General features: G+C 37.4%; 3 protein-coding genes across 4 annotated transcripts; 2 read left to right on the top strand and 1 right to left on the bottom strand.

Annotated features, from left to right (window-relative positions):
* Nucleotides 1–2882: 2882 nt before the first annotated feature.
* On the bottom strand, nucleotides 2883–4699 carry LOC126619707 (cyclin-dependent protein kinase inhibitor SMR4-like). The gene is made up of 2 exons (XM_050288126.1): nucleotides 4513–4699; nucleotides 2883–3080 (listed from the first exon to the last, which is right to left on the bottom strand). Exons 1-2 carry the CDS (start codon nucleotides 4691–4693, stop codon nucleotides 2971–2973), a joined length of 291 nt encoding a protein of 96 aa, XP_050144083.1. The 5' UTR covers nucleotides 4694–4699; the 3' UTR covers nucleotides 2883–2970.
* Nucleotides 4700–9373: 4674 nt separating this feature from the next.
* LOC126617994 (probable WRKY transcription factor 49) lies at nucleotides 9374–11759 on the top strand. Of its 2 annotated transcripts, XM_050286067.1 has the most exons (4): nucleotides 9374–9870; nucleotides 9988–10134; nucleotides 10225–10278; nucleotides 11021–11759. In XM_050286067.1, exons 1-4 carry the CDS (start codon nucleotides 9617–9619, stop codon nucleotides 11511–11513), a joined length of 948 nt encoding a protein of 315 aa, XP_050142024.1. In that variant the 5' UTR covers nucleotides 9374–9616; the 3' UTR covers nucleotides 11514–11759. The 2 variants fall into 2 exon arrangements, with proteins under 2 accessions (XP_050142024.1, XP_050142025.1); XM_050286068.1 differs by lacking the exon at nucleotides 10225–10278 and having other exon boundaries at nucleotides 9382–9870.
* A 6901-nt stretch (nucleotides 11760–18660) lies between these two features.
* Nucleotides 18661–23466, top strand: LOC126619521 (ATP-dependent zinc metalloprotease FTSH 10, mitochondrial-like). Its single transcript, XM_050287912.1, has 8 exons — nucleotides 18661–18955; nucleotides 19055–19295; nucleotides 19403–19474; nucleotides 19574–19707; nucleotides 20048–20521; nucleotides 20642–21409; nucleotides 21657–21884; nucleotides 22803–23466. The coding sequence occupies exons 1-8, from the start codon at nucleotides 18896–18898 to the stop codon at nucleotides 23271–23273; spliced, it is 2448 nt and encodes an 815-aa protein (XP_050143869.1). The 5' UTR covers nucleotides 18661–18895; the 3' UTR covers nucleotides 23274–23466.
* The last annotated feature ends 1168 nt before the right edge of the window (nucleotides 23467–24634 follow it).

Raw genomic sequence — 24634 nt, 5'->3', positions numbered from 1 at the left:
GTAATCTAAAGAGGTCAAGGCATCATAATATAGGAGAGCATAGATAGAGATGGCACGAAAATGTAATTGTTCATTCAACTTCACTATTGAGATGGTTTCTACTTGTCTGCTCCGCTTTGGTGTTGGTCGAGCTGAACTTTAGAGTGTGGTTAAAGTAAGATTTTACCTGTTCCATCAGTACTAATCTCCGATTAGCATAATTACCTTCTGATCTTATTTTATTGGAGGGATATTAAGCACAAGCCAAGGTTCATGTTGTGGTCCAAATTTTAATTGATTATGCAGTTAAACAGTCAATTAATTCGTGTTGTAATACTTAGCGTACAAATTGTAAAATTAGTGTTTCTAGATGTCATGGCGTTATAGGAAGTGAGTATCTTTCTTTTTCTTTTAGGTCTTCGAATCCGAACTACACAACACAATGCTTTCTAAGGTTGTTGTTTTCAACTAATACGACTAACACGATGTCAATGTAATTGAAGTTGTTGCAATGAAATTCAATGCTTGTGAAACTTGACATGTTATATTGTTAATTTGTAAATTTATACCGCATAATAAAAAAATAATATATAGTTTATTTTTTGGAATATGTATCCAATAGTCCGCCTTTTATCGGGGCGATAATAACCAGTCTTTCGTGCAAGTATAGTCGACTGATAATGTGAATTTTTTTCATTTCTAATCTATGCAGTAAAATAATTAACCCTATCAAGGATGGGATCATAAAATGGAGAAGGAAATTGATAAAAGTGGTGTAAGTTGAACGGCCTATTAGGACCAGTGATTGTTAAACATTTGGACGAAATTCGTAATTTAATGTTTGAATGATAGTATTTCTTATGGACATGCTTATAGGGGTGAACGACAAATGACACAATCAAACAAACTCTGTAAGTTAAGTTTGAGTGCCAAATCCTATTATGCAGCGACTTATATGGTCGGATGACCAATAACGCCTTCTGACGGAATCCGTAAAGAGCCATTGGCAATCAGGCTGACCCTGAGATTTTGGGGCCCTGTGCGAGACTCCAATGAGGCCCTTAATAAGTATAGAATTTTGGTTGATATGTTTTCTTTTACTTTTTAATTTTTATGATTATTTATAGATTGAGTTAAAGAAAAAATTTCATGCTGTGGTTAGATATCTATTTGCTATGTAAAAGAAAAAAATTCGGTGCTGTGTTTTTGGGTTTGAAACTCTTTATTTTAACATACCTAATAAAAAGCCCTTAGAGGGTCTAACATTTTGTTGCTATGTTTTCTTTTACATTTAATTATGGTCACATATAATTGAGATGATGTAAGGAAAACAAAAATCTTAGTGTGGCGGTTAGGTACCTAATTACATCCCCTATGTTTTTGGGTTTGAAACACCATGCTTTAAATTAAACAAAATTAAAACAGAACTCATTCTTTTAAATACCAAAACAATTAAAATAAAACACAAAAGAAATAAAAATAAAACATTAAATAAACACCACATACCCAAAAAATTAAAAAAAAACACAAAAAAAAAGGCGCCAGGTAGAGTCGAACCCAGTTTTATGGATATGGATTATGGATAAGAAGCGGAAGACAATTGGGCAATTTAAAAACTTATACTATATCTATAGGTAAAATAAAATCGTAATCGGAGGCCTTTCCGAATTGAAGGCCCTGTACGGTGGCACCACTTACACACCCTCAGGGCCAGCTCTGTTGGCAATTTGGCATTACTAGGAGTTATCCCTTAAATTGATTTATTTGATATTCAAATTGAATGAATTTTCTAGAAATAATCTTTACATGATAATAAAGAGAATGAATAATTTTAATTATAACGTTTGCATAACCAAATAATATCACGTTAAAGAAACGACTCAATCCATACTAGCATTCAGACGGGAGAATTTTAAGAGGTCCATCTCTCTTACTCCTCAACTGGCAAATGGTCAACGTCCTAAGACTTACCCTCAAACCCTAATGATAATTGTAGCTTGCTAGGTAAGGTGAGGTGAGGTCGCAGAAAACTAAGTAAGAATTACATTTCTACGCATGCTCAAGTCTCTCAATCTGCTTGTCATATGTTTCCCTTTATTTGCAATCTTTATTTGGGCCTGTCCACAACTGTTCTGTCTTGGAATCTAAGGAATAAAACATTCAAATTATGTAATGTCCAAATCGTACGATGAGAGTGATGGCCCATCCGATCTAATGCCACCTTTGAAAATCACCAATATTATATAATATGTGCAAGTATTAGATGTTCTAGTTATACTTATATGTAGTCGAATGATGGAGTCGGGATTTTAGGTTAGAAAGGGCCTCTCACAAAGGTAATAATAATTTTTAAAAAAAATACTGCAACACCACCAACAATGCCAACTTTGAAACAACGCTGCAATACACTCATGAATCTCTCTCTCACGCTCGCAAATCTATTATCTCATTCATCGTCTGGTCATCATCTTAACTACTACTTTACTACCCATTTTGATGTTTGCTTGTTTGGTGACGCTGGTGTTGATTTTTCAATTCCACTCCATTTCATTAGTACGTTCTGATCAATTGGGAGCCATGCTAAGTGGCGAAGAAAACAACCTAACAAAAAATGTAATGAGAACATGAAAATCGCACATGGATGGAAGCAGAATTCAAATTTGTCAACAACCACTAGCACCTTGTGAAAAAGATTAAACTCTAAGGGTGCGTTTGTTGCACCAGACTATCTTAAACTAGATTAGCTTCAGGGACTAAGCTGGACTGGGTTAGACTAGACTAAGCGGGACTAGCTTAGTGAAGCATTTGGTGCAGTGTCGGACTAAGAAGTTGAACTAACAATATATTATTATTATTATTATTATATTTTAATTTATTTTCTATTAAAAATATCAAAATGAATATATGGAAAAGTAAAAGGGCATAGCCCTCTTCTTCTTCACGAATTGCAGGTGCTTTTGCAATTTGGAGAATTATCAAACTTTCAACAACTCAAATTGATAGGCAAATAGAACCAAATTTGCAGTTTAGAAGATGAACGAGCCTTGTATAAGATTTCTTGAACATTGGTTTCATCATCACCCTCACCCTCACCCATATACCTGTAGAAATTAATGAGTTAATAACAAAACAGATCAGAATTTACATAGAACAACTTTATATTTCAATTCATAAAAGGAAAAATAGCAGATAAATTGAAAACAAATGGGTAGTAATCAAAACCCACAAATCAATCAAAAACAAAAATCTATCAAAACCCAATAATAATTTCATGAATCTTCAAAACAAAACTGAAGAAAACTAAGAAGAGAAAGTGGCAGAGGAAGTTGTGATTTACAAGGACGCAGCGGTGGTCCTGGGATGGTCCCGACGAGGTTGTCAAGTAGGATGAGGAGTCAAGCAGAGCGAGGAGTCGAGTGGGACAACGCGAGAGAAAAAAGGGTCTTAGCAATCCGATGGTAATTGGGGGGTCTCACTAAGACTATCTAGGGAGCCCTGTAGTCAAGGCGAGTGAGGTTTAATCTCACTAAAGCTAGTCCATTCCTTTAACAAACATGAGACTACACTAACACCTAGTCCAATCTAATCTAATCCCACTTAGTGAGAGCAAACAAATGTCTCCTAAAAGAAACAATTTTCTCGCCAACTTCCTCTTTCTCCCCTCAAGTTGGGGGGCCTAATCCCCTAAAAAATCTTTGGAAATCAAAACAATAGCTCTAATTTTTTTCTCTATAAAACAAATGTCAGGGTAAGCCCGGAACCATTCTAGCCCATTCATAGCTCCGCCCCTATCTAACACCCAACATAAATTTCTTTGATTTCTAATTTTCTAACATTTAGCACCCATTAATTCATATTTGGCCCCTAACACCAAACAGGAATTTCTTTGCTTGTCACATTGATACTAAGTCCATATCAAGCTTTTCGCAATTAAATCTGAGCTGGATTTTGCTTCGTTTTCACTTGCAAAGAAAATATTTTTCATAATATATTTTGGAAAGGATTACATTGTATGCATCTTTTCGTCAATTACTTTCCTTTATAGCAAAGTAAAAATAAGTATACATAATTGGAATATTGGTGATCAGGCAAATCTGGCAATTCAGTCAACTTCCTCTATGTTTTCTTTAAAATAAAAGTCTCTATTACTAGAAGTACATCCCCAAAGACAAAGCTGTGTTATACAACTAACCGAAGCCTACACGTGATTCTCACTGTATATGTCTTTGTGTCTACAACACTCATCGTATATGTAAGAACACGAGTTACATTTCGATTCTAGAACAAATTCTCCCACCAAAACTTGTAACTTGTTTATTTTCATGAGTTTGGGTATTTGAAAAGACTGTAAAATTTATTTTATTTTTCCTCTTTTGGGCATTCCACCCTCCACTCACTCCGATATCATCACAATATAAGCAAAATTCAAGAAAACAAGGAGCGAAATTATTCCAAAAACAATCAAAACTATGTACGGTGGAAAACCAACAAATAAAATCATCTTGTATAACAAATAGAGCTTTTGCTACGCACACACTTGAGTTCTCGGAGGCAGAGCAAACAGAGTATCAAGGTCAGGCGGCTGGAAATACCCATTCTTCGGCGGCTCCCGCTTCGTTTCCCCAACCGCCTTCTTCCTCGGAGGCGGCGGACACATATTCGCCTCCGGTATCCGGCACTCTCGCCGCTTCGGTGTCGCGCAATCCTCCTCCATTCCCAATCCAGCTTCCCCTCACACCTTCGATCACTTTACTGATATATAACAGCACATGGAGCTCGCGCGCGGCCTGCAAAATTTCAAATTTGAAAATAATTATTCGAAAATGGAAATGACAGCTAAGCATAAGCGGGAGGGACGACGTGTCAGATTGTTACTGGGAGTTTGCACCTACGTGCGTTTCCACGTGGCCCGAATCCAGCGCATTTTGTATATTTTTCTATTTTTAATGTCGGTGTTAACTTTGAGTCGGTTGGTTTGCGCGGGAAAATTAATCCGTTTTGAGTGTGTTTTAGTTGGGCTGAAATTTAACTTGAATGTTTGTGGTCCAAGTGGTATTTTAAGGGTAGGCCGTGGCCTATACGGATAATGGGCCATGTCCAGCTTAAAACGTGTAGTTTTAATTGCTTTCTCAGTCCCTGGGCCCAATATTCATAAAACAGATTTAATAGAGGATGGGCTTGGAGATTTAGAGTTGAATCATCAATTACCTTTATCTTGACAATATAAGGCCCAATAGAAAGATACAAATCGCTATGATTCCGAAACACAGTGGGTTATCCTCGCCTAGCGTCATTTAGGAGGCTGGTCACCGCTGCAACTAATCCTTTGGTGTTTGGAAAATTAAGAAATGACGCCTAGACAGGTGAGAAATGACTCATCACTCCTCTGAAGCAGTGAGAGTGCACGACATCTGCCTAGGCGCCTGCACACCCTGCCCACCGCCCTACTAATGCCTAGTGGCTTTTAAAACCTTGGTGGGTTTGAATACTATTTGATGCCTCACACACCCTGCCTCCTGTGGTGAAATTTGAAGTCTAACACATGGACAATTTTAACGTCGTAATATGAACACATGTGACAAAATGGCTTTTATCACGTATTTTGCTAACTTGCCTACATACAATGAAAGAAGTTGAGGTTCCACACCCCACAATCAGTTGGCAACCGGGAGAGTGACCTAGCACTTCTTATAAACTTTTGCAAGTTTTCTTAATTATTGATGAAAAACATTCTTCACATCTTCATATGAATGAGGGGAAAACTAACACAGTCCGTAATCCAATTCACAAGAAATTTTTATTTTAGTGTGACAAAACCTGCCCTATTGTTTTACCAATAGTAATTGGTACGTCGTGCTCCCATTCCATTGGTACGTCGTGCTCCCATTCCATTGGTATTACAATTACACGTATCCTTATTAATGACTATACTCTAGGTTCATGACATATTTATGGGAGTATGAATTCCATATCGGAGAAATAAGAGATCCTGCACTTACTTGTAAGGAGTTGGACTACCCTCATTTGCCAATTGGTTTTACGTAGAATAATTCCTTCAAGATGTCAAAACAAGTTGTTCCACATGAGTGAAGCCCAACAGTCACATAACCTCTAAGTCACTTAACTTGTGTTGTCCGTGTATTAGGTTTGAAAATTCATCTCAATTGAGGAACTTGTTGAGATTATGATTCTCACATTGGGGAGAGAACTTTGCATGTATGTTTATGAGGAGATGTACTCCTCACCATATATTAGCCCCCTTTTTTATGGTAGAAATTCTAACTTCCTTCAATATTAACCATGTTGTCCAGGTATGTTAAAATGTTATGTGAAGATCATGTGGCGATATGATATAAAAACTCACAAAATATTTTATATGTCATAGACAGTATATAGTGTCTAATGAATAAAATACATATTTTATAACATGAGTGGATTAGTAACAGTATGTAACTCTAGCCATTTAAACAGTCATACAAAAAATTACTCCAAATTCACTATCTTGTCAACAACATAGTTCTTCTCAGAATAGTGGAATGAAAAATGTTACCTTGAGCGTGTGGGCGATTTTTTAATGTAAGTCGATCTAATGTGTCAAGCTAAGTACTTCTAGCCGTTAAGGTCTCAAAATGTATCAATCACTCCGCTCTGGCGTGGGCATTTGTCCTTAGCACGGTCTCGCTGTGGGTTAAGACACAGTGGTGGCAGTTTCCCACCTGTAGCCACCGCATCTAGAAGACTAGGTTTTGAGTCTTTTGACTGCTAGTACTAGAGGAAGATGCCCCTGCAAAGGACGATAGATTAGGACATTTGCCCTTCTTTTCTAGGACCCCCTTCCTTCTCTTCTTTGTTTTAACCCCAAAAGATTGCTTACAGCTAGCGTCACTTCTCGGATCAATCCCCTCCTCCTCCTCCTGCCACACCACAGACGTCGACAGCTCGACCCGCCCGTACCCTTTCACTCGTGAAGCTCGACACCAGTGGGACACTACCAATCACACGTGTCCCCACATGGCCCCGCATCGAAAGGGGTTGACTTTGGCGAACACGTCCAAGTTTTTTTCCAAACCAAAGATAAGTTGGTTTGTTTTGGTTCTTAACCTGCGCGGCTGCGCCCACTCCACCTCCCTCATCCGCTAACCGACGCCTCTCTCTCTCTCTCCCATTGTCTGACGGTCAACCCTAGTTTTGGGTTTTTACGCGGGTAGGGTAGCGGGAGAGGGGGATAGCACGCACCCTCTGTTTATGTTTCTAGGATTAACAAAAGTCAAAGCCACAAACCCCCAAAACCTGCCCTCACTTTGAAGCAACCACTCGACTCACCTTGTGTTTCAAGATAAACTTTCTGAATATATATAAGCTATGGTGATGGTGGTTGAATAATACCACCCTAGATTTTTTTTTTTTTTCAATTTTTCTGTTGTCCATTTTCTAAACCACTTTACGTGCTAAAAACTAAATTATTGAGCAGTACTGAAACATCGTTGTGTGATAAACAACTAATGTACATAAGATTTGATTATTAACTAATATATACTACTCTATAAAGCATAGACTTATCGTCCATCAATATTGTAACATGTAAACTTATACTACTCTTGGTGGAGTGCCAACATACGTGGTTGTACATATATACATAGCTTTGTTTCTTTCAAACTATGTCATTGATCACGTGTATTTTGTTTGAATTGTTGTCAAGATTAACAAAATACTATTCTCTTCTAATAGTCTCCTAATTGATGAATTTGGGTGGACAATTAGTTGCAATTATTAATTTTGTTTTCTTTCTTGTGAGAAAGATCGAGGCATGCATGCATGTGTGTGGACCATTATGCTGTTAGACATTGGCACTGACTGTTTGCACCGCCAGCCCATCAACAGAAAAAACATCTCTCTAAAATCTAAAATAATGAAAGCGTAGAGATTTGGAAACTGCAAAATGCTGATCTCTTGGATTTAATGTGGGTCGGTATTCTGGCAACATTCAATAAACATGCATGCTTAGTCCTGTATGAGTATATATAAACCTTAATTTACGGGAGGCTTTAATTATGTTTTGTCTCCTTTTTGCATGCTAGTCATCTCACTTGATCGAGACTTGGGAGAGTTGGAAAAGAAAAAGTTGGGGGAAGAATTAAAGTAGGGTTTCATACTTTTATCAGTCTAATTAGAGATTAGATTATCTCTTGCAATCAAAGACACTCATTTAATAGATATTTGTGACGTGTTTAAAAAGGTAATCATTCTTCTAATAAACTTGCACGTACTGATTGCTGCAATCTTAGTCTTGCTCGGTGTAACTTCGATGTTAACAAAGCGACTTGCTGGAATGCACCCACCAGTTTTCCAATGGTGGAAAGTTCTCTCTGCTCCCGCCCAGGCCTGCGTAGCCATAGTATAAAGCCCAAAGTTTTGCTGCGGTCACCGGGCTTACTCCTCCACAGGTTGACATTCAATCCAACCAAGTAGTAAGCAATCCGTCAAAAGCAACCAAAATATTCCTCGGTGAACAACGGCATCCTTATTATCAACTAAACTAGGTGAAATAGCGTGATGAATTGATGACATGAGATTAGGCAGTTTTTGTTAATTAAAAAGTCATCACAGTTCATAACTACTTTTATAAAGTAACTATCCAGCTAGCCAATTATATGCTTCCTTAAAGAATTTAGAAAGAAGTGATAATGAAGTTCAAGTCTTTAATCTGTTTTTTTAAAGAAAGAGGAGAACGTAATCTCTTTGAAATAATGAAAAGGTATATTTTTATTGATTCTTTAGTGGTTGACTCTTGCTTTGGGTTGAAAATTGGGTCATGGTTCAGGTAGCATTGGTCCACATTTGATGCCTCTATAATTCAAAATTTTCTCCTATCAAAACACACATTATAACAAGACAAAGGACACACTAAATGAAAACAGAGAATGCTGCAAAACAACAAAAGAAAGTAAATGATTTTCACCCGACTATCATGCGATTTCTCAGATATGGATCTAGCTAAATTAGTTAGAGCAGATGTACTTTTTTATGTGCAGCTAGAGTTTGAATCGCATATCTGCAATTTAGATTATCATTGTGCACACCTTTATTTAATTATGTTCATTAATTCTCTTTCTGTTTATCCAATTTAATGGTAAAAAAAATTAAACAAATGCGTACAACCAAAAAAACCAGTCTCAATTTACCTCACAAACTTTTTCCTTGTAAATTAAGTTCATGAAGCAAGTGTGTTGCACACCGGAATTGTTTTTAAATTTCATGCAGTCGTGAAAATTAGTGTTCTTAAATTTGATCTGTGTAGGTAAGGCATTGAAATTACCCTAGCATATATATATATATGCACAAGGAAAATGACCCCATATTTTTTAAAGTGCCCGTAGCTAGGGTTGTGCAGTTTACCAAATATGTTTACTGTTTGACGGGAATAGAATTCTTCGTTAAGTCAAAGTAGAATGCATACAAAACCAAAACCCTCTTACTTTAAAAGTCAAGAGGCAAACACGTATACGTGACAACTTCCCCTCTTCATCTGCTCCACCTTTTCCCTTCTTTTATTTCCTCACCAGATAATACACTATCTCTATAATTCTCATCTTATCAACTCATTTCCTCTCTGCTTCTCCTTCTTTTTCTGTTAACAATGGAGGAATCAATGGCTGCTACGTGGTCGGACTGGTCGGAGGAAGAGCTGGTGAGGGAGCTTCTGGACAATGATTCACCACTGTTTGTGCTACCGGAGGAGGCTGTGCAGTCCCGAGCGGCTAGTGTTTTCGGTAAAGAGGCTATCAACCGATTCATCCCTAACGTCTATTCGGGTCCAACGATCCAAGATATCGAGACTGCTTTGTCTGTCACAACTGGAACAGTCCAACCCCAAGAACTTTCAAACGCCAGGTTTGTATATTATGTTTCAATAATTTTAAGTTCACCATTTCTATAGAATTGTTAATTAATTGGGTTTTTTTATTTTTTTTATGTAGTTTGTTATAAATGCATTTTCTTATTTTGCAGGCTGTCATTGCTAGAAAGGGGTCTGAGTAAGGTTGAGCATAAGTACACTCTGAAGATCAAAAGCTGTGGAAATGGAATAATGGCTGATGATGGTTATAAATGGAGGAAGTATGGCCAGAAATCTATTAAGAATAGCCCTAATCCTAGGTAACTATTTACTATATATATCTCCTTCTTCTTCCCCTTTATCTGGAGTTAAGTGTTTTTAAAAGCTTTAGGGTTTTGATATTATTGCAGCCCTATAAGTGTTTGTAGCTCAAGCGGTTATGAGCACTCAGTTCTACACCTAAGGTTATCGATTCTCCACCTTCTTATATCGCTTGTATATGAAAGAAATCTCATTGTTCATAAGCTCTTGCAAAGAATAATGCAAGGCAAAATATAAGAAAAGTGTGAATAACGCTACCCTTCATAAAGGATAAGACGTCCAAATCTATATATTATTAATTAACTTAAAACAAATGATAATTGTTGAACAGAGTCAAATCATTTGTTTATTAGGCACCTAAACAATTCAACTTTGCATTGATAATTCTATAAGCATCCTAAACCACTTCATTATCTTATGCGTCTAAGAGTCGAAATTAATCGGCGTGACTTGGACGACTTTAATACTAATTACGTAGATTAGTTCACGAAATGCTCTCTAGTTAGTACTGCAGCATGAAGCCAACCACCCTATTCAACACCTTAAGCAAGTAGATTATCCTTAAATATGCCTACCAACGCCTGTACCTTATAGCCTAAATGAGGTCTAACCCTAGTACTAGGCTATTAGACAAAGGTTGATATATTGCTACAATCACATAAGTTCATTAAACTTTCAACTGCAAGTGGCCGGCGGATTATTCTGGTGGATAAGACCTTCCTCTTCAACCCACTGAATTACAAGTTCAAACCATTCATACTCCCTTTATTGTAGTCTGAAGTAATAATATCGCTTGTTTGAAAAAAAAATACTTTCAAACGATTTATTTTCTTTTATCTTTTAATTTACATTTGTCACCCAGCTTTTTTTCTGGATTGTATACAGGAGCTACTACCGGTGCACAAATCCAAGATGCAGTGCAAAAAGGCAAGTAGAGAGGTCCAGTGAGGACCCAGACACACTCATCATCACCTATGAAGGGCTCCATTTACACTTTGCATACCCATTTTTCAACCTCAACAACCAGGCCCAAAACTCCACTCCACCAATGAAGAAGACCAAGAAGAAAACCTTGGATCCCCAACCCGAAGACCAAGAACGAGAAGCACAAGAGAGCCCGCGAAGCCTTACTCCCGATCCAGTTCCAGATCTGCCGCCCGGCCCGTTTCCGGACCGGTATCAAGAGTTTGTGAAAGAAGAGAGAAGCTCACAAGGGTTGCTTCAAGATATGGTGCCATTCATGATTAGGAACCCTAAACCAACGAGTGCTTCTTCAAACTCTTCATGTTCCTCTTATCGTTCATCTCCAACGTCTCCTTCTTCTCTATCATGGGCCACTTCCTATTTTGACGTTGGCATAAATCATAGTTTTGGATGAATCTATAGATATCTCAGTGGGTTAAACCCAAATGATTAATCTAGTTTGTTATATATATATATATATATATGTGAACTATAAAATGTTGAACAATAACGATATGTATGTTAAAAATGCGAAGTAGATTTTATTTGTCAATATAAGGAGGCAATAAAATGTTTGAAGCCACACGGTAGTAGATAAGTTATTTTGCTATCCTATGTCAATATTTTGAATGAAAAGTTTACTTAGTAATATTCTCACAAATTGTTTTATAGTGAACAATCTCAAATATTATTCTTAAACTGAGGATATACAAAGCTAAGATTATGACACTTGTCTTAAGATAATTGTATGAGAATTCTTAGTCTATTAGAGAAATGGTGGTGCTATCGACAAACCCAATTTTATCTTCTTTACACCCCAATCAATTTTTGGGCGTCGGATTGAATGTATTGAAGATAATCAAAGAACATAAATTAACAAGGAGTGTGCTAATAGCACCACCCTTAAAGAAATTGTTAGTCATTGTTTTTTTTTCTTTTTTGAACTGAAAAGTAAACTTCATTAAATCAAAAGAAGGTTACATGCCAACACAGAGGAAGACAAAATAACCCAAATACAATGGGAAACTAGATACGTAAAAGGCCAGCCCAATTAAATAAGCAAAAAGGAAAACCCAAATCCTTAATGTCACATCCCGGCCCGGGGCTGATCACTTCTTGGGCCATCTCCACCACCGTAGCACGATATTGTCCGCTTTGGGCCCCGGCCACGCCCTCACGATTTTGTTTCTGGGAACTTCACGAGCAACTTCCCAGTGGGTCACTATCCTGGGAGTGCTCTGGCCTCTTTTTCGTTTCACTTCAGAGTTCCTACAGAACCCGAAACCAGTGAGCTCCTAAAAGGCCTCGTGCTAGGAAGGGATGGGAATATACATTTAAGGATCACTCCCCTGAGCGATGTGGGATGTTACAATCCACCCCCTTTAGGGGCCCGACGTCCTCGTTGGCACACTTCCGGCCAGGAATTGGCTCTGATACTATTTGTCACATCCCGGCCCGGGGTGGATCACTTCTCGGGCCATCTCCACCACCGTAGCACGATATTGTCCACTTTGGGCCCCAACCACGCCATCACGGTTTTGTTTCTGGGAACTTCACGAGCAACTTCCCAGTGGGTCACCCATCATGGGAGTGCTCTGGCCTCCTTCTCGCTTAACTTCGGAGTTCTTACGAAACCTGAAACCAGTGAGCTCCCAAAAGGCCTCGTGCTAGGTAGGGATGTGAATATATATTTAAGGATCACTTCCTTGGGCGATGTGAGATGTTACACTTAATGTCCAACTGCAGAAAGCAGCATTTGCCGCAGTCACCACCACAAAGTCATGCTAGTATCTGATGAAGCTTCAACGCTAAAGAAAACGACCAAGTGGTGAAACCGACCAATCACCGCACAAAAGTACCAAACCCACAACCAAAAGCACACCACATCTAGATTTCTTCACCAAAGATGTTGGACCAAAAGATAGTCACCGGATTCAAAACTCATTCACTAGTCCATGCAAATATATACAAACAAAGTAACACATGAATAGAAGGTGAAGCTAAGGGTGTGAAATCCGGAATTTCACTATAGAATTGAGTAGGATTAGAGTAACTATAAAAGGGGTTGAAGGGGCTGCAAAGAAGGGGCAAAACATCATAAATAGAAAAGGGGGCAGAGAAATTGAGAGTTAGAGAACGTGATTGTGAAGGAATGATTTAGAGATTTGAAGTTAAATTCCTTGTTCCTTGATTATCTTGATTTTCGAATTTAATTTCCTCAAGTTGAATTGAAACTGCCATGATATATTTGGAGTTCTTAGTTTTATTTAGGGTTTTCTATTATTCAATGAACCAGTCTGAACATGAATTAGAGTTGGGTAATTCAGATTGGGTGTGTAGATCAAATTTATTGATCAAGGGTTTGGTTTAAAAGGCCAATTTCTTGTTAATTTTGAGTCGTGTTAGTTTTGGATGTTGTATACATGACTTTTGGACTACCTGGAAGTATTTTTGGATTTGTTATATGAATTGGAAGTGGGTTGTTACGTAAGTTGCAGAAAATTGATTTATTTGCAAAGAAAACTCAAGTTTCTAGTAGTCTTCTTTGGCTCTTAATTTCTAGGTCTTTATGTGCTCCTTTGGAGAAAAACTTTTAGTGTGTTAAAAGTACATATGTTCATGATTGTAACCCAATTGTTTTCACTCAGTTCAGTTGAGTTTTGGTTGATCAAAATCTTATTTAAACTTGGGTCGTGAGCTACAAAATAGCAGCAGAAAACTGGGTTTCCAGTTTTAAGACTCCATTTTTCTTTTTGGCATAACTTCCAATTTAGAGCTCCATTTTCTACAAAACTTATATGCTTTTAAAGTACAGAACACAAGCTTCAAAACCCATATAATATTACACGATTTGGTTTAGTTTTGATTGTTCCAAAGGGAGCCTAAACTTGGTCCAATAATGCTGTTTTTCTGCAGATTTTGTGAAGAAGTAGAGTACTGTTTTGCCACACCTATTTTCTTTTCCAGATTCCTTTCTAATCTACTTTACTACTATTTGAGTGATATTATTTGAGTGGTAAGATTACAGAATCAGTGTACTTTCTTTAGATAATATTGATTTTGTGATTAAACACTTAGTTTGGTTATTAATGTGTGTTACTTGTATTTATACTTTTGATTATACTTTTATGTTCCGATTAGGTTCTTCAAAGGAACATAATTAATCGAATTCAAGGTAGGGGATTCTAGGAAACCTTATATGTATTAATCTAATTACTCCTTACTTTTGGTCAATATGCTACGAATTGATCTTAAATATTAAAAATCAATATTACTAGAGACTATGTAGGCCTTAGTGGACCTATATTGGCTAGTGAGTTATCCCATATAATATATACATCGGTTTACGTGTATGGGACGTCATATTGTGATATATATGTGCTTATTTATCTTCTTAATAATGTGAATGATAAGTATAATAAATGTTATGACAATGTGATCCTAGAATCTTATTAGTTGTATTCTGTAGAACTTATATGCTTGTGTGACATATTAGTTGGTGGCCATAAGAAGTTAATGGTGTAGGAACTCATAGGGGTTGAGTTGTGGGTAGGTTGTGTGTTGAATTTACTGCACCATGTAACAATGGTACATGGATGGTCTTGCTTGGTATAACCGCGTTGGGGGACCATACGTATTTTAGGGGTGATCATGATTGGTATATCCGTGTTGGGTGATCACTACCTGTACGATGAGATTATGCTATGGTTTTGCCTGGTATATCCGCGTTGGGAGACCATACGCATTCTGGGAGTGATCATGCTTGGTATATCTGCATTGGGTGATCACTACCTAGAGCTATAAGATACAGTCTTGCTTGGTATATCCACATTAAGGGATTGTTAGGGGTGATCATGCTTGGTATATCCGCGTTGGGTGATCACTGCCTACATTATTAGACTATGCATATGGTTCTGCTTGGTATATTCGCGTTGGGGGACCATACGCATTTTAGGAGTGATCATGCTTGGTATATCCATGTTCGGTGATCACAACCTAGAGTTAGGATGTGGTCTTGCTTGGTATATCCGTGTTGGGGGACCATATGTATTTCATGAGTGATCATGCTTGGTATATCTGATAGGCGATTATATTTCGGGTTAGCTTCCATTGAGTGGGCCGGAATCCCTACTCTTGCTCATTTCCATAAAGTTAGTTCGACCCTATATTCGAGTGAGTAGGAATTGCTCACAGTAGACGTTATGTCTATAAATTAGAATTACCATGTTCTTACTTGGAGTCCAGGCAGGGGATTATATTAAATTCCGTGCATTGATATGCGATCTTGTTGACTGATTAACGTAATTAAATGTGAATATCGTGCCTCCTTGATTCATGGAATTGGTTAGTTGAAGTGATTGTGGAATGATGTTGGATATGATTGTTATTAATACGATTAGATTAGTTGATCAATGTGACTAGAGGATACTATTGTGCTTTGTTGATTCTTTGGTATATTACATGTTATGAATTGCGATTTTATGTTGAAACATAGTGATTTATATAATGGATGAAATAGAAACCTTGATTGTCATGTGGGTTCGTTGTGTAGCTCGAATCGAATAATTCATGCTTGTTAAGTCCAAATGATTGATTGAGGAATGTTATGCCTTTCCGCTTGAACAGATTGTGATATATGTCGAATTGCAGCGAATGGTGAACTATGAATAGTTTGATCCCTTCTTAGGGTACGTAGGTAGTCTAACGAGGAGGTTAGATGCAGCCATAAAGTATACGAAAAATTACTATGTGATTTGATTCTCAAGTTATGCTTTGCCATAACTCGGAGGCGAGGTATGATAGATATTTGAGTATTTGGTGACATCACGTGTCGATCTTGGACGTATGTCGGGATCGGGGAGTGACAAAGCAGGTATGTAAAATACCCTTACTTTGGTCGTAGCAGCAGAACACTTGGTCTCAAGGGAAATCCGGCATGCTGGTTAGGGGAGGGAAAGTGAGGAAGGGAATTAAATTTGGCAACGATATCCGGCTAGGAGTCTACATATCAAAGCAAAGGATAGGGTGAGGATGAAATAAGAGGAAGAGAGGCAGATGGAAAAGGTGATGGGAGGTGGAGTTTTGGGTTTGGAAAGTAACGGCCAGAGGAAAGGGAGGGGAGGAAAGGAGGAACATGAAGTCCAAAGGTGAGACAAATTCACGGGAAAATTGAAGACAGAGCTCACGGAAGTTGAGAAAAATCTCAGGGGAAAATTGAAAAAGAGAGAAAGGAAATAAAGAGGGAAAGAGGAAGGAGAATTGACAAGGTGCCACCCACACCCAAGCCAAAGGCTAGGGTCGGAGGCAAGGATGATTGTAGATTAGGAAACCAGAGAGAATTTCACGCGTTTTCTAGAGAGAGAAGTGAAAAAGTATAGCTAGCTGACTACTAGTGGCAAACACACAGTAGCCAATTGTTAGTCATTGTTAGAAGAGTGGTTATGCCTTCATATACCTAAGAGATTATAAGGAACTTAGACTCGTATTTTAATCTTATAATATCTTAGACTCGTATTTTAATCATTTGAGCTATTTTTTGATACACGATTGTATTCTCTCATTTCCTTTCACTTCCTTTCTTTCTTTCGCTTCTTCATCTTAACATGGTATCAAGAGCATTAATGTCTAACTCTGACACGATCTTCACTATTTTTGCATCTTTTTTTCTTTAACTCAGTCAACCTTTTGATTCGATATCTTAAGTTCTTCAAATTTAGTGAAGATTTAAAAGTTAGAATCCTACACTAAATGTTCGACAATAACTCGTATCAAAATTTCTTTGTAAAGTTAGAATCCTACACTAAATGTTCGACAGTAACTTGTATTAAAATTTCTTTGTAAATTCTCATATTTTCTTTGAAATTCTACATGTTTTAAACCAACAACAATGAGATTAATCTAGCCCTTGCTACTTATTTCAATTGGTCCTTATGACAGTTAGATGTCAAAAATCCTTCATGGCTTGCTGCAAAAATGGTATAAAGCATCATGGTAATGTCTACAGATTACGTAAGTATTGTATGGTTTCAAAGCTTCAGCCGTAGATCCTTCACTGTTTGTGAAACACTATAAACATGTCAATATATTGTAAAACTTATGTATGTAGATTATATTATTCTATATGCTTGTTTGTATCTCAATCTAAGTACATTGAGCATTTGCTTGCTAAAGTTTATCAATTCAGACGTGATATGAGTTGTGCACTACCCCACTATTTTAGAAACTAATACATCGGTTACTAGCCAATTCTCCATGATAAGTGGAAGTTTGTTATTTTTGTATTTAGTTGAATATCAGAGTACGACAAATAAGACTACAAACTAATAGGAACATTATTAAACAAACGAGAATACCGAAATGGTTACAAAACCACAAGAAACTACATTGTGACTAACTTAACTTCATACTAAACTATAAGCTATATTCATAAAGAGCAAAACCTAGAAACCCTAATACAGATAAGTTAAGCCGATATACCAAACTAACAAACAAACTCAAATAATCAAACAACCATCAATACTAATATTTTCCAACTATCAAGAAAGGTCTCAGCTAACAAAAGAAACGCGTTCTCAGATTACTAGAACTATCACTAGTTGAACATGAGGCCTTTGAGTGAGTAGGAGACTCTTTTTCCCTTGCCGTTGAGATGACTTTCTTCAAGTAATCTCTGTACACTTGACCAAATCATGATTAAGGGTTTTGTAATATTTCAGTATGTTCTAACAAAACCACAAACAATAAAAAAAAAAATGTAATGTGACACTCGATTCAACTACCAAATTGATACCTTTCGCCAATACATATTGGCGCAAATCGGCTTATGCCAACAGATCCATACCAAAAAACCAGACTTGACGAAAACGCTCTACAAAGACTACATAACACAAGAACACACAAAGTTTATGCAATTATCACAAAGACGAAGCAAACTCGTACAAAAATCTGTACGAGTTTTTCCAATTTTTTTTTCCCCGACTATTATTTGCACTCTAAAGTTAGCCTAATGCATTCATGTCTGAGTTATGAGAAATGTAACAAGTTAAAGTGCATCCATCATTTCTCTTTTTTCTTTAGGAAATACCTAGCTCCGTGGCTTCAAACATTGTTCTTTTCAAGCAACATATAATAATCTGATATATGTACAAGATTTTTATTATTTGTATTTAAAATCTCTTTTATATGCGTACGTCAAACTATAGTTTGTAAAAAACAAAAAGAAAAAAAAAATCCTTTTCAACAGGAAATGAAATGTTCCAATTTAATCATACATATTGCTCTAAAACCTTGAAGAAACACTGCCCATAGTGGAAATGAGTTGAGTCTTTACATGACGATGTGAGTGCGAACCTGATCGTTGACTAATTTAATATCTAATGTAACAAAATTTATCATTTGATCAAAAAAAAAAAATGGTAATGTTCCAATTTAACCATACATATTGCTACTAATTTTCAGGCTCTAAAACCTTGAAGAAACACTACAGAATGACCAAATTAACCTTACTCCACCCACATCCCGTCATTCCTTAGACAAGGTCAAATACGTAATTCAATAGTAAGAAGTCGGTTTCTGATTCTGGGCAGGAATCCATTCCCTTTCTCCGCCCCTGCTCTTTCCCACACCGAATTCCGGTAACTTCTCTCTCTCCCTCCCTCTCTCTCTCACTCTCCATTTCCAAACCCTAGAAACTTTCCCACCTGAAATTTTCTCAGCAACCAAACAGACCCGTATAGCTCTTTCTAGGGTTTCGAAAGTACCATTCTCCACCTCAAACGATTCCCACGGCTCGATACAATGATTTTCTCAAGCATCGGACGCTGGATCACCCACTCGGCTCGTTCCAAATTCAAAAGAGTACGAATTGTAGCACGAAAAATTCTAATTTTTGAAATTTTTATCTCGAGTTATCTTTTTTTTTTAGTTGGTTGATAAATTTGATATTTTTCTGCGCAGAATGTGATTTCGGGTACTTACAACAGGAGGAACACGCTGCTGCACGATTCCTTTCCGCAGTTGTCGACGCTGCTCGGCAATGAGTGCGTTGATGGCGGCGTAGGGATTCTGAAGGGATATATAGCTTACAATGGAGCTAGGAAGCGGCTAATTTCAAAGGCATACGTGTCGAATGTGAAGTCTGTTTTCGGAATCCCTAGAATTCGTCGCTTGTTCTCCAGCCAAGGTCCCGAGAAGAAAAGTAAGGCTTTCTACCCAAAAGTTATGAAATTTTGTTTGGTTTGATAATTTTTGATGCTTAGCTTTAATGTGTTTATGTTTGATTTTTGCAACGGTTTGTTCTTATAGATTACGAAAATTATTATCCGAAAAATAAGAAGGAAATTCCGAAAGGGGGTGAACAGAAAACGGAGTCCAAAGGTGTGCCACTTTTTGATTGTTTTGGTTTTTTAGACATTGATGTGTTTTGGGTAAGTGCAACATTGTTTAAGTAAGCTTATTAGTATCAGTTTTCTTCAGAGGGCTCAAGTGCAGGTGGTCAGGGGAATGCCCAGGGACAGTTTTCGAAGCAGATTCAAGATTTAATTGCTCCTTTAATGTTCATTTGCTTTATTGTCACATCATTATTCCTTAATCCTCATCAAGCGAAGGAGGTAATCACTATGCTTAGAGAAACTAGTTTATTTAGATTGCTTTTGAGTAGGATTGAGATTACTGTCCTGTTTTCGACCAAAAAACTACTTTCATGTTGAATACGTTTTACTTTCGGTGTTTCTAGCAAAAAGGTCTTTATAATAGAGGCTTTATATTTCGGTAGAGGGAGCCTTGAATGATGGAATAAACAGATCTTCCTCCCTGAGGCCTCTGTGTCTTCTCCTCTATACCTATATGTGTCTAAGCTCTAGTTACTTGTTCTACATCAATGTTGTTCGGCTTATTTTTTCCCAGTTTGCTTTCATTAGTAGTTTCTGCTTAAGCTGACTTGTTTCCCAGATAAGTTTCCAAGAATTTAAAAACAAGCTACTTGAACCTGGGTTGGTCGATCACATTGAAGTTGCAAACAAATCAGTTGCAAAAGTGTATGTGAGGAGCTCCCCACGCGAAAAAGTTCATAGTGATGATTCTGTTAGTAGTCCTGTTAAAGGTTCTCCTTCCGAAGGAAATGTAACCCAGTATAAATATTATTTTAACATTGGGAGTGTTGAATCTTTCGAAGAAAAGTTGGAGGAAGCTCAAGAAGCTTTAGGGATTGATCGTCATGATTTTGTTCCTGTAATTTATGCATCCCAAGTAATGTGGTTGCAAGAGTTGTTAAGGTATGGGCCAACAGTGTTGCTTCTGGGAGCCCTTTGGTTCATGAGCCAAAAAATGCCTAACATTGGTGGTCCAGGTGGAACAGGTGGCCGAGGCATATTCAACATAGGTAAAGCACAGATCACGAAGTTGGACAAGAATGCCAAAAACAAGGTTAAATATGCATTTCATTTCCTAGTGTTGCCTTCATCATGTTTCTTATCTTAGTAATAAAGTGAAACATAGATGCAGTTATTTACATAACAATTCATTAGTGTCCATTTTTTGAATCAGGTTTACTTTAAAGATGTAGCGGGCTGTGATGAGGCTAAGCAAGAAATAATGGAGTTTGTGCACTTTCTAAAAAATCCTAAGAAATATGAGGAATTGGGAGCAAAAATTCCAAAAGGTGCTCTTCTTGTTGGCCCTCCTGGAACAGGAAAGACGCTTCTTGCAAAGGCAACTGCTGGTGAATCTGGGGTGCCTTTTCTATCTATATCTGGTTCAGATTTTATGGAAATGTTTGTTGGTGTTGGTCCGTCAAGGGTTCGAAGCTTATTTCAAGAGGCAAGACAGTGCGCACCCAGTATAATATTTATTGATGAGATTGATGCAATTGGCCGGGCAAGAGGGCGTGGAGGCTTTTCAGGTGGCCATGACGAGCGTGAAAGTACTCTCAATCAATTGCTTGTAGAAATGGATGGATTTGGAACCACTGCTGGAGTTGTTGTACTTGCTGGCACTAATAGGCCTGATATTCTGGATAAAGCTCTCTTGAGGCCAGGCCGGTTTGACCGTCAAATTACTATTGATAAACCAGACATCAAAGGTCGTAACCAGATTTTTCAAATATATCTGAGCAAGCTCAAGCTAGATCTGGAAGCATCATTTTACTCCGAGAGGCTTGCTGCTCTCACTCCTGGATTTGCTGGAGCAGACATAGCAAACGTCTGCAATGAAGCTGCCTTGATTGCTGCAAGAAATGAGAGTCCAAAGATAACCATGAAACATTTTGAAGCGGCTATAGACAGGGTGATAGGCGGCCTAGAAAAGAAGAACAAGGTATCTGTTGCCACTGCATGGTAATCTGTGCAGTTGACAACTCCTTTATGATTCAACAATTAATAGCTGAGAATTAGAAGATTTTTTGATGAACCTGCAAAAGTGAGATAATTTATTTGGCATCATTAATCTAAGTTTGTACCTGTGCAACCTGAAATAGTGGTGTAAACAACTGTTTGATCATGAGAGACTTGCTAAATGTGTTTTTTACCAAGATATTTAACTGTTTAGTGGTCTCTTTATGCAGGTTATTAGCAAGTTGGAAAGACGCACTGTTGCTTACCATGAATCTGGTCATGCTGTTGCGGGTTGGTTCCTGGAACATGCAGAACCTTTGCTTAAAGTAACTATTGTTCCACGTGGCACTGCAGCACTGGGGTTTGCTCAGTATGTTCCGAATGAAAATCTTCTTATGACCAAAGAGCAGCTTTTTGATATGACATGCATGACCCTTGGTGGCCGAGCTGCTGAGCAGGTGAAGCTCTCTTTCTTTCCCAAAATTACTAAATAAGCAAGTAGGGATAGAATCGTATGATTAAGAAGGAAAATCTTGATTTATTAAAGAGTGGTACTTGTATGCTTCCACCCCCTCCTAACTCATTGAGACTGAATTTAGTATTTAGCCTCAACTCTTCAACGTTACAAGGGAACTTAGTGTGGTCTATCACTCATTGAAGTATGACGAATTTAACTGAAATATAACATTGTTTAAAATTTTAAGAATGTCATCTTGGCAACAAACAAAACTTCTAATAAATGCCGAAAGTACATGATGCCTTTTGTCCTTTAAATCTTTAGATAGTTAGTAATATTTATGTTGTGTTGCATTGTTCATATAGTTTGTGACTGCAGATAGTGTTGTTTTATTTCACAATAACTTAATTGTTTTAAATTGATCAAGCGCAATGCTTCAGACTCAAAAGGTGAAAAGAAAACATGTCGGGGGCTTTTGTAGCTCCCAAAAACAAAGGGGGTAACGGTGTTCACATTTTTGAATTGTTACCAACTTCCATTAGCTTGTACATGTGTGTGCGTGTGCGCCGGATGTGTCGAAGTAATTTGTGCATGCAATTTTTAGTAGTACTTCCATTCGTCAATACCTATGGGTTAACATTTCGAATTTCAGTTTTGGCATAATATTTGTTGGAGACTCATCATTAGATTGAAAAGAAAATTAAAGTTCCTAATTTCTGTGAAGTAGATCTTAGTTTTCTAGAGAAACAAAAATTGTGGCTGGTTTGCATGATCATGCTCCTGTATGTAGAAAGCTGAAGACGGGGTATTGCTATGTTGGCACGATGGCACCACAGTTTAATTTTATAACAAAAGGCATCTTTGTAGCTTATGAGACTTTTTTCAACTGTCATTAACTGCGTTGGTATTCTTGGAGTAGGTTTTGTTGGGGAAGATTTCAACTGGAGCACAGAACGACTTGGAGAAAGTGACCAAAATGACTTATGCTCAAGTTGCAGTGTATGGCTTCAGCGACAAGGTAGGTCTTCTTTCGTTTCCTCAGAGGGAGGATTCATTTGAGATGACCAAGCCATACAGTAGCAAAACCGGTGCAATAATTGACGGTGAAGTTAGAGAATGGGTGGGTAAAGCATACTTCCGCACCGTCCAGTTGATAGAGGAGCACAAAGAGCATGTAGGACAGATTGCAGAGCTGTTGCTGGAAAAGGAAGTCCTTCACCAAGAGGATTTGATTCGAGTACTGGGAGAACGCCCATTCAAGTCGAATGAGCCCACAAACTATGACAGATTCAAGGAAGGGTTCCAAGAAGAAGATAAGGAGGCTAAAGAGACCAATGCGAAGGATGGTCGGTCGCCACCCATTCAACCGGATGTCGTTGCGCCTGCATAGTGCAAAGTGATTTCATGGGATTATGTGTTTATAAAATGAATCCGGTCAAAGGTTACGTCTTTCGCCAGAAGTGATTGTAAAACTGCTCTGTATATCTCATAGGTGCGGTCTGGTTTCGCCTACGATTTCTTGTTAATTTCGTTTAGGAACGTCTGGTTGAATCGGTTTTAGAAAAGAGTTTTTTACACCAACAGTCCTTGAATTATTCTTTCAGAAATTGCCAATGCCTTTGTAGATTTTCTACAGAAACAAATTTTAACGTACACATTCACTGTCCGAGGTCTTAATATTTTCACATAACCTCCCGAGGATTTGCAAAGATTTCAAATAACTCATTCGTAAGAAGGAAAAAAATATAGAATGTTGTGAATTAAAAAAATTCTTAAGATCTCGTTTATTATTGCTAATTTAGTCTCTGAAATTGTCATATGAGTGAAAATTAGGTCTTTACACTATTGGTTTTTATTTTTTGGGTAAAATAAGTTCTTATATTCATTAAAAATTGCTAATTTTATACAAACTATGACATTCAAACTTATTCTATTCAGTTTTTCATTAAATTAAGTTACGTGACTTGCACGTGATACATTTTGGGGGGTAATACTATCATTTACTCGCCTATAAGTCCTTGATGTTATATATTGGTTGCGAATCTAGTTTCTAATTACCTCCAAAGCTAACTCCGCTCACTTTTTTTTCCAAAAAAAAGGAGTTCTTAAACTCATAGAAACCTACCAATCTACTTCGAAAGTGTATCACATGTAAGTCACGTGATTTAAATCGACGAAAAATTGAATAGAATGTCTTCAAATTTAATATTAGGAATGTAATTGACATATTTTAATTATTTAAAGGATTACTTTTTTGGAAAAAAAAAATAGTTTAGGGACATAATCTAATTTTCACTCGAATAATATAATTCAAGGAGTAAACCAACATATAAATGTAAAAAAAAGAAAAAAAAAGGGTTTAACCTTCGCTAGATTACTTTTTGTCATTATACAATTTGTCACTTTATTTTTAAGTTAAGGCGTTATATGAAAGCATGTTAAACCTTTATGGGACCCTAAGGCCATCTCCAACCGAAGAGTTCAGAGGGTCGAAAATAGCCCGAAAATCGTCTTCAATCGAGAGTTAGGCCAGAGGGCTCGTGGGCCCCAAGGAATCTGAAAGGGCCAAAGGGCTGGCTGAAATTTTATTTATTTATGTTGGTTTTGTTGTCGGTTATAACCGACATAAATAAAAGAAATAGTGTCGGTTATAACCAACACAAATAGCGAATTTTTTTGAATATAACGGCTAGCTAACGTTAGCTAGCAATTATTTTTGAATTTTTTTTTTACAGTTTTAATTTTTTTTTA

Source organism: Malus sylvestris, chromosome 4 (genome assembly GCF_916048215.2).
Source record: "Malus sylvestris chromosome 4, drMalSylv7.2, whole genome shotgun sequence".
Classification (NCBI taxonomy): Eukaryota; Viridiplantae; Streptophyta; class Magnoliopsida; order Rosales; family Rosaceae; genus Malus; species Malus sylvestris.
This window is presented reverse-complemented; position numbering and strand designations above follow the sequence as displayed.

What these genes read in the sequence shown, in the direction of transcription:
- LOC126619707 (XM_050288126.1), bottom strand. Translation starts at nt 4,693, where the DNA reads ATGGAGGAGGATTGCGCGACACCGAAGCGGCGAGAGTGCCGGATACCG. An exon ending in GCCTCCGAGAACTCAAGTGT is followed by an intron (nt 3,081 to 4,512) that starts GTGCGTAGCAAA and finishes TAATTTCTACAG; the next exon opens with GTATATGGGTGAGGGTGAGG.
- LOC126617994 (XM_050286067.1), top strand. Translation starts at nt 9,617, where the DNA reads ATGGAGGAATCAATGGCTGCTACGTGGTCGGACTGGTCGGAGGAAGAG. An exon ending in AAGAATAGCCCTAATCCTAG is followed by an intron (nt 10,135 to 10,224) that starts GTAACTATTTAC and finishes ATATTATTGCAG; the next exon opens with CCCTATAAGTGTTTGTAGCT. An exon ending in CACTCAGTTCTACACCTAAG is followed by an intron (nt 10,279 to 11,020) that starts GTTATCGATTCT and finishes GATTGTATACAG; the next exon opens with GAGCTACTACCGGTGCACAA.
- LOC126619521 (XM_050287912.1), top strand. Translation starts at nt 18,896, where the DNA reads ATGATTTTCTCAAGCATCGGACGCTGGATCACCCACTCGGCTCGTTCC. An exon ending in ACAAGAATGCCAAAAACAAG is followed by an intron (nt 20,522 to 20,641) that starts GTTAAATATGCA and finishes TTTTTGAATCAG; the next exon opens with GTTTACTTTAAAGATGTAGC. An exon ending in GCCTAGAAAAGAAGAACAAG is followed by an intron (nt 21,410 to 21,656) that starts GTATCTGTTGCC and finishes CTCTTTATGCAG; the next exon opens with GTTATTAGCAAGTTGGAAAG.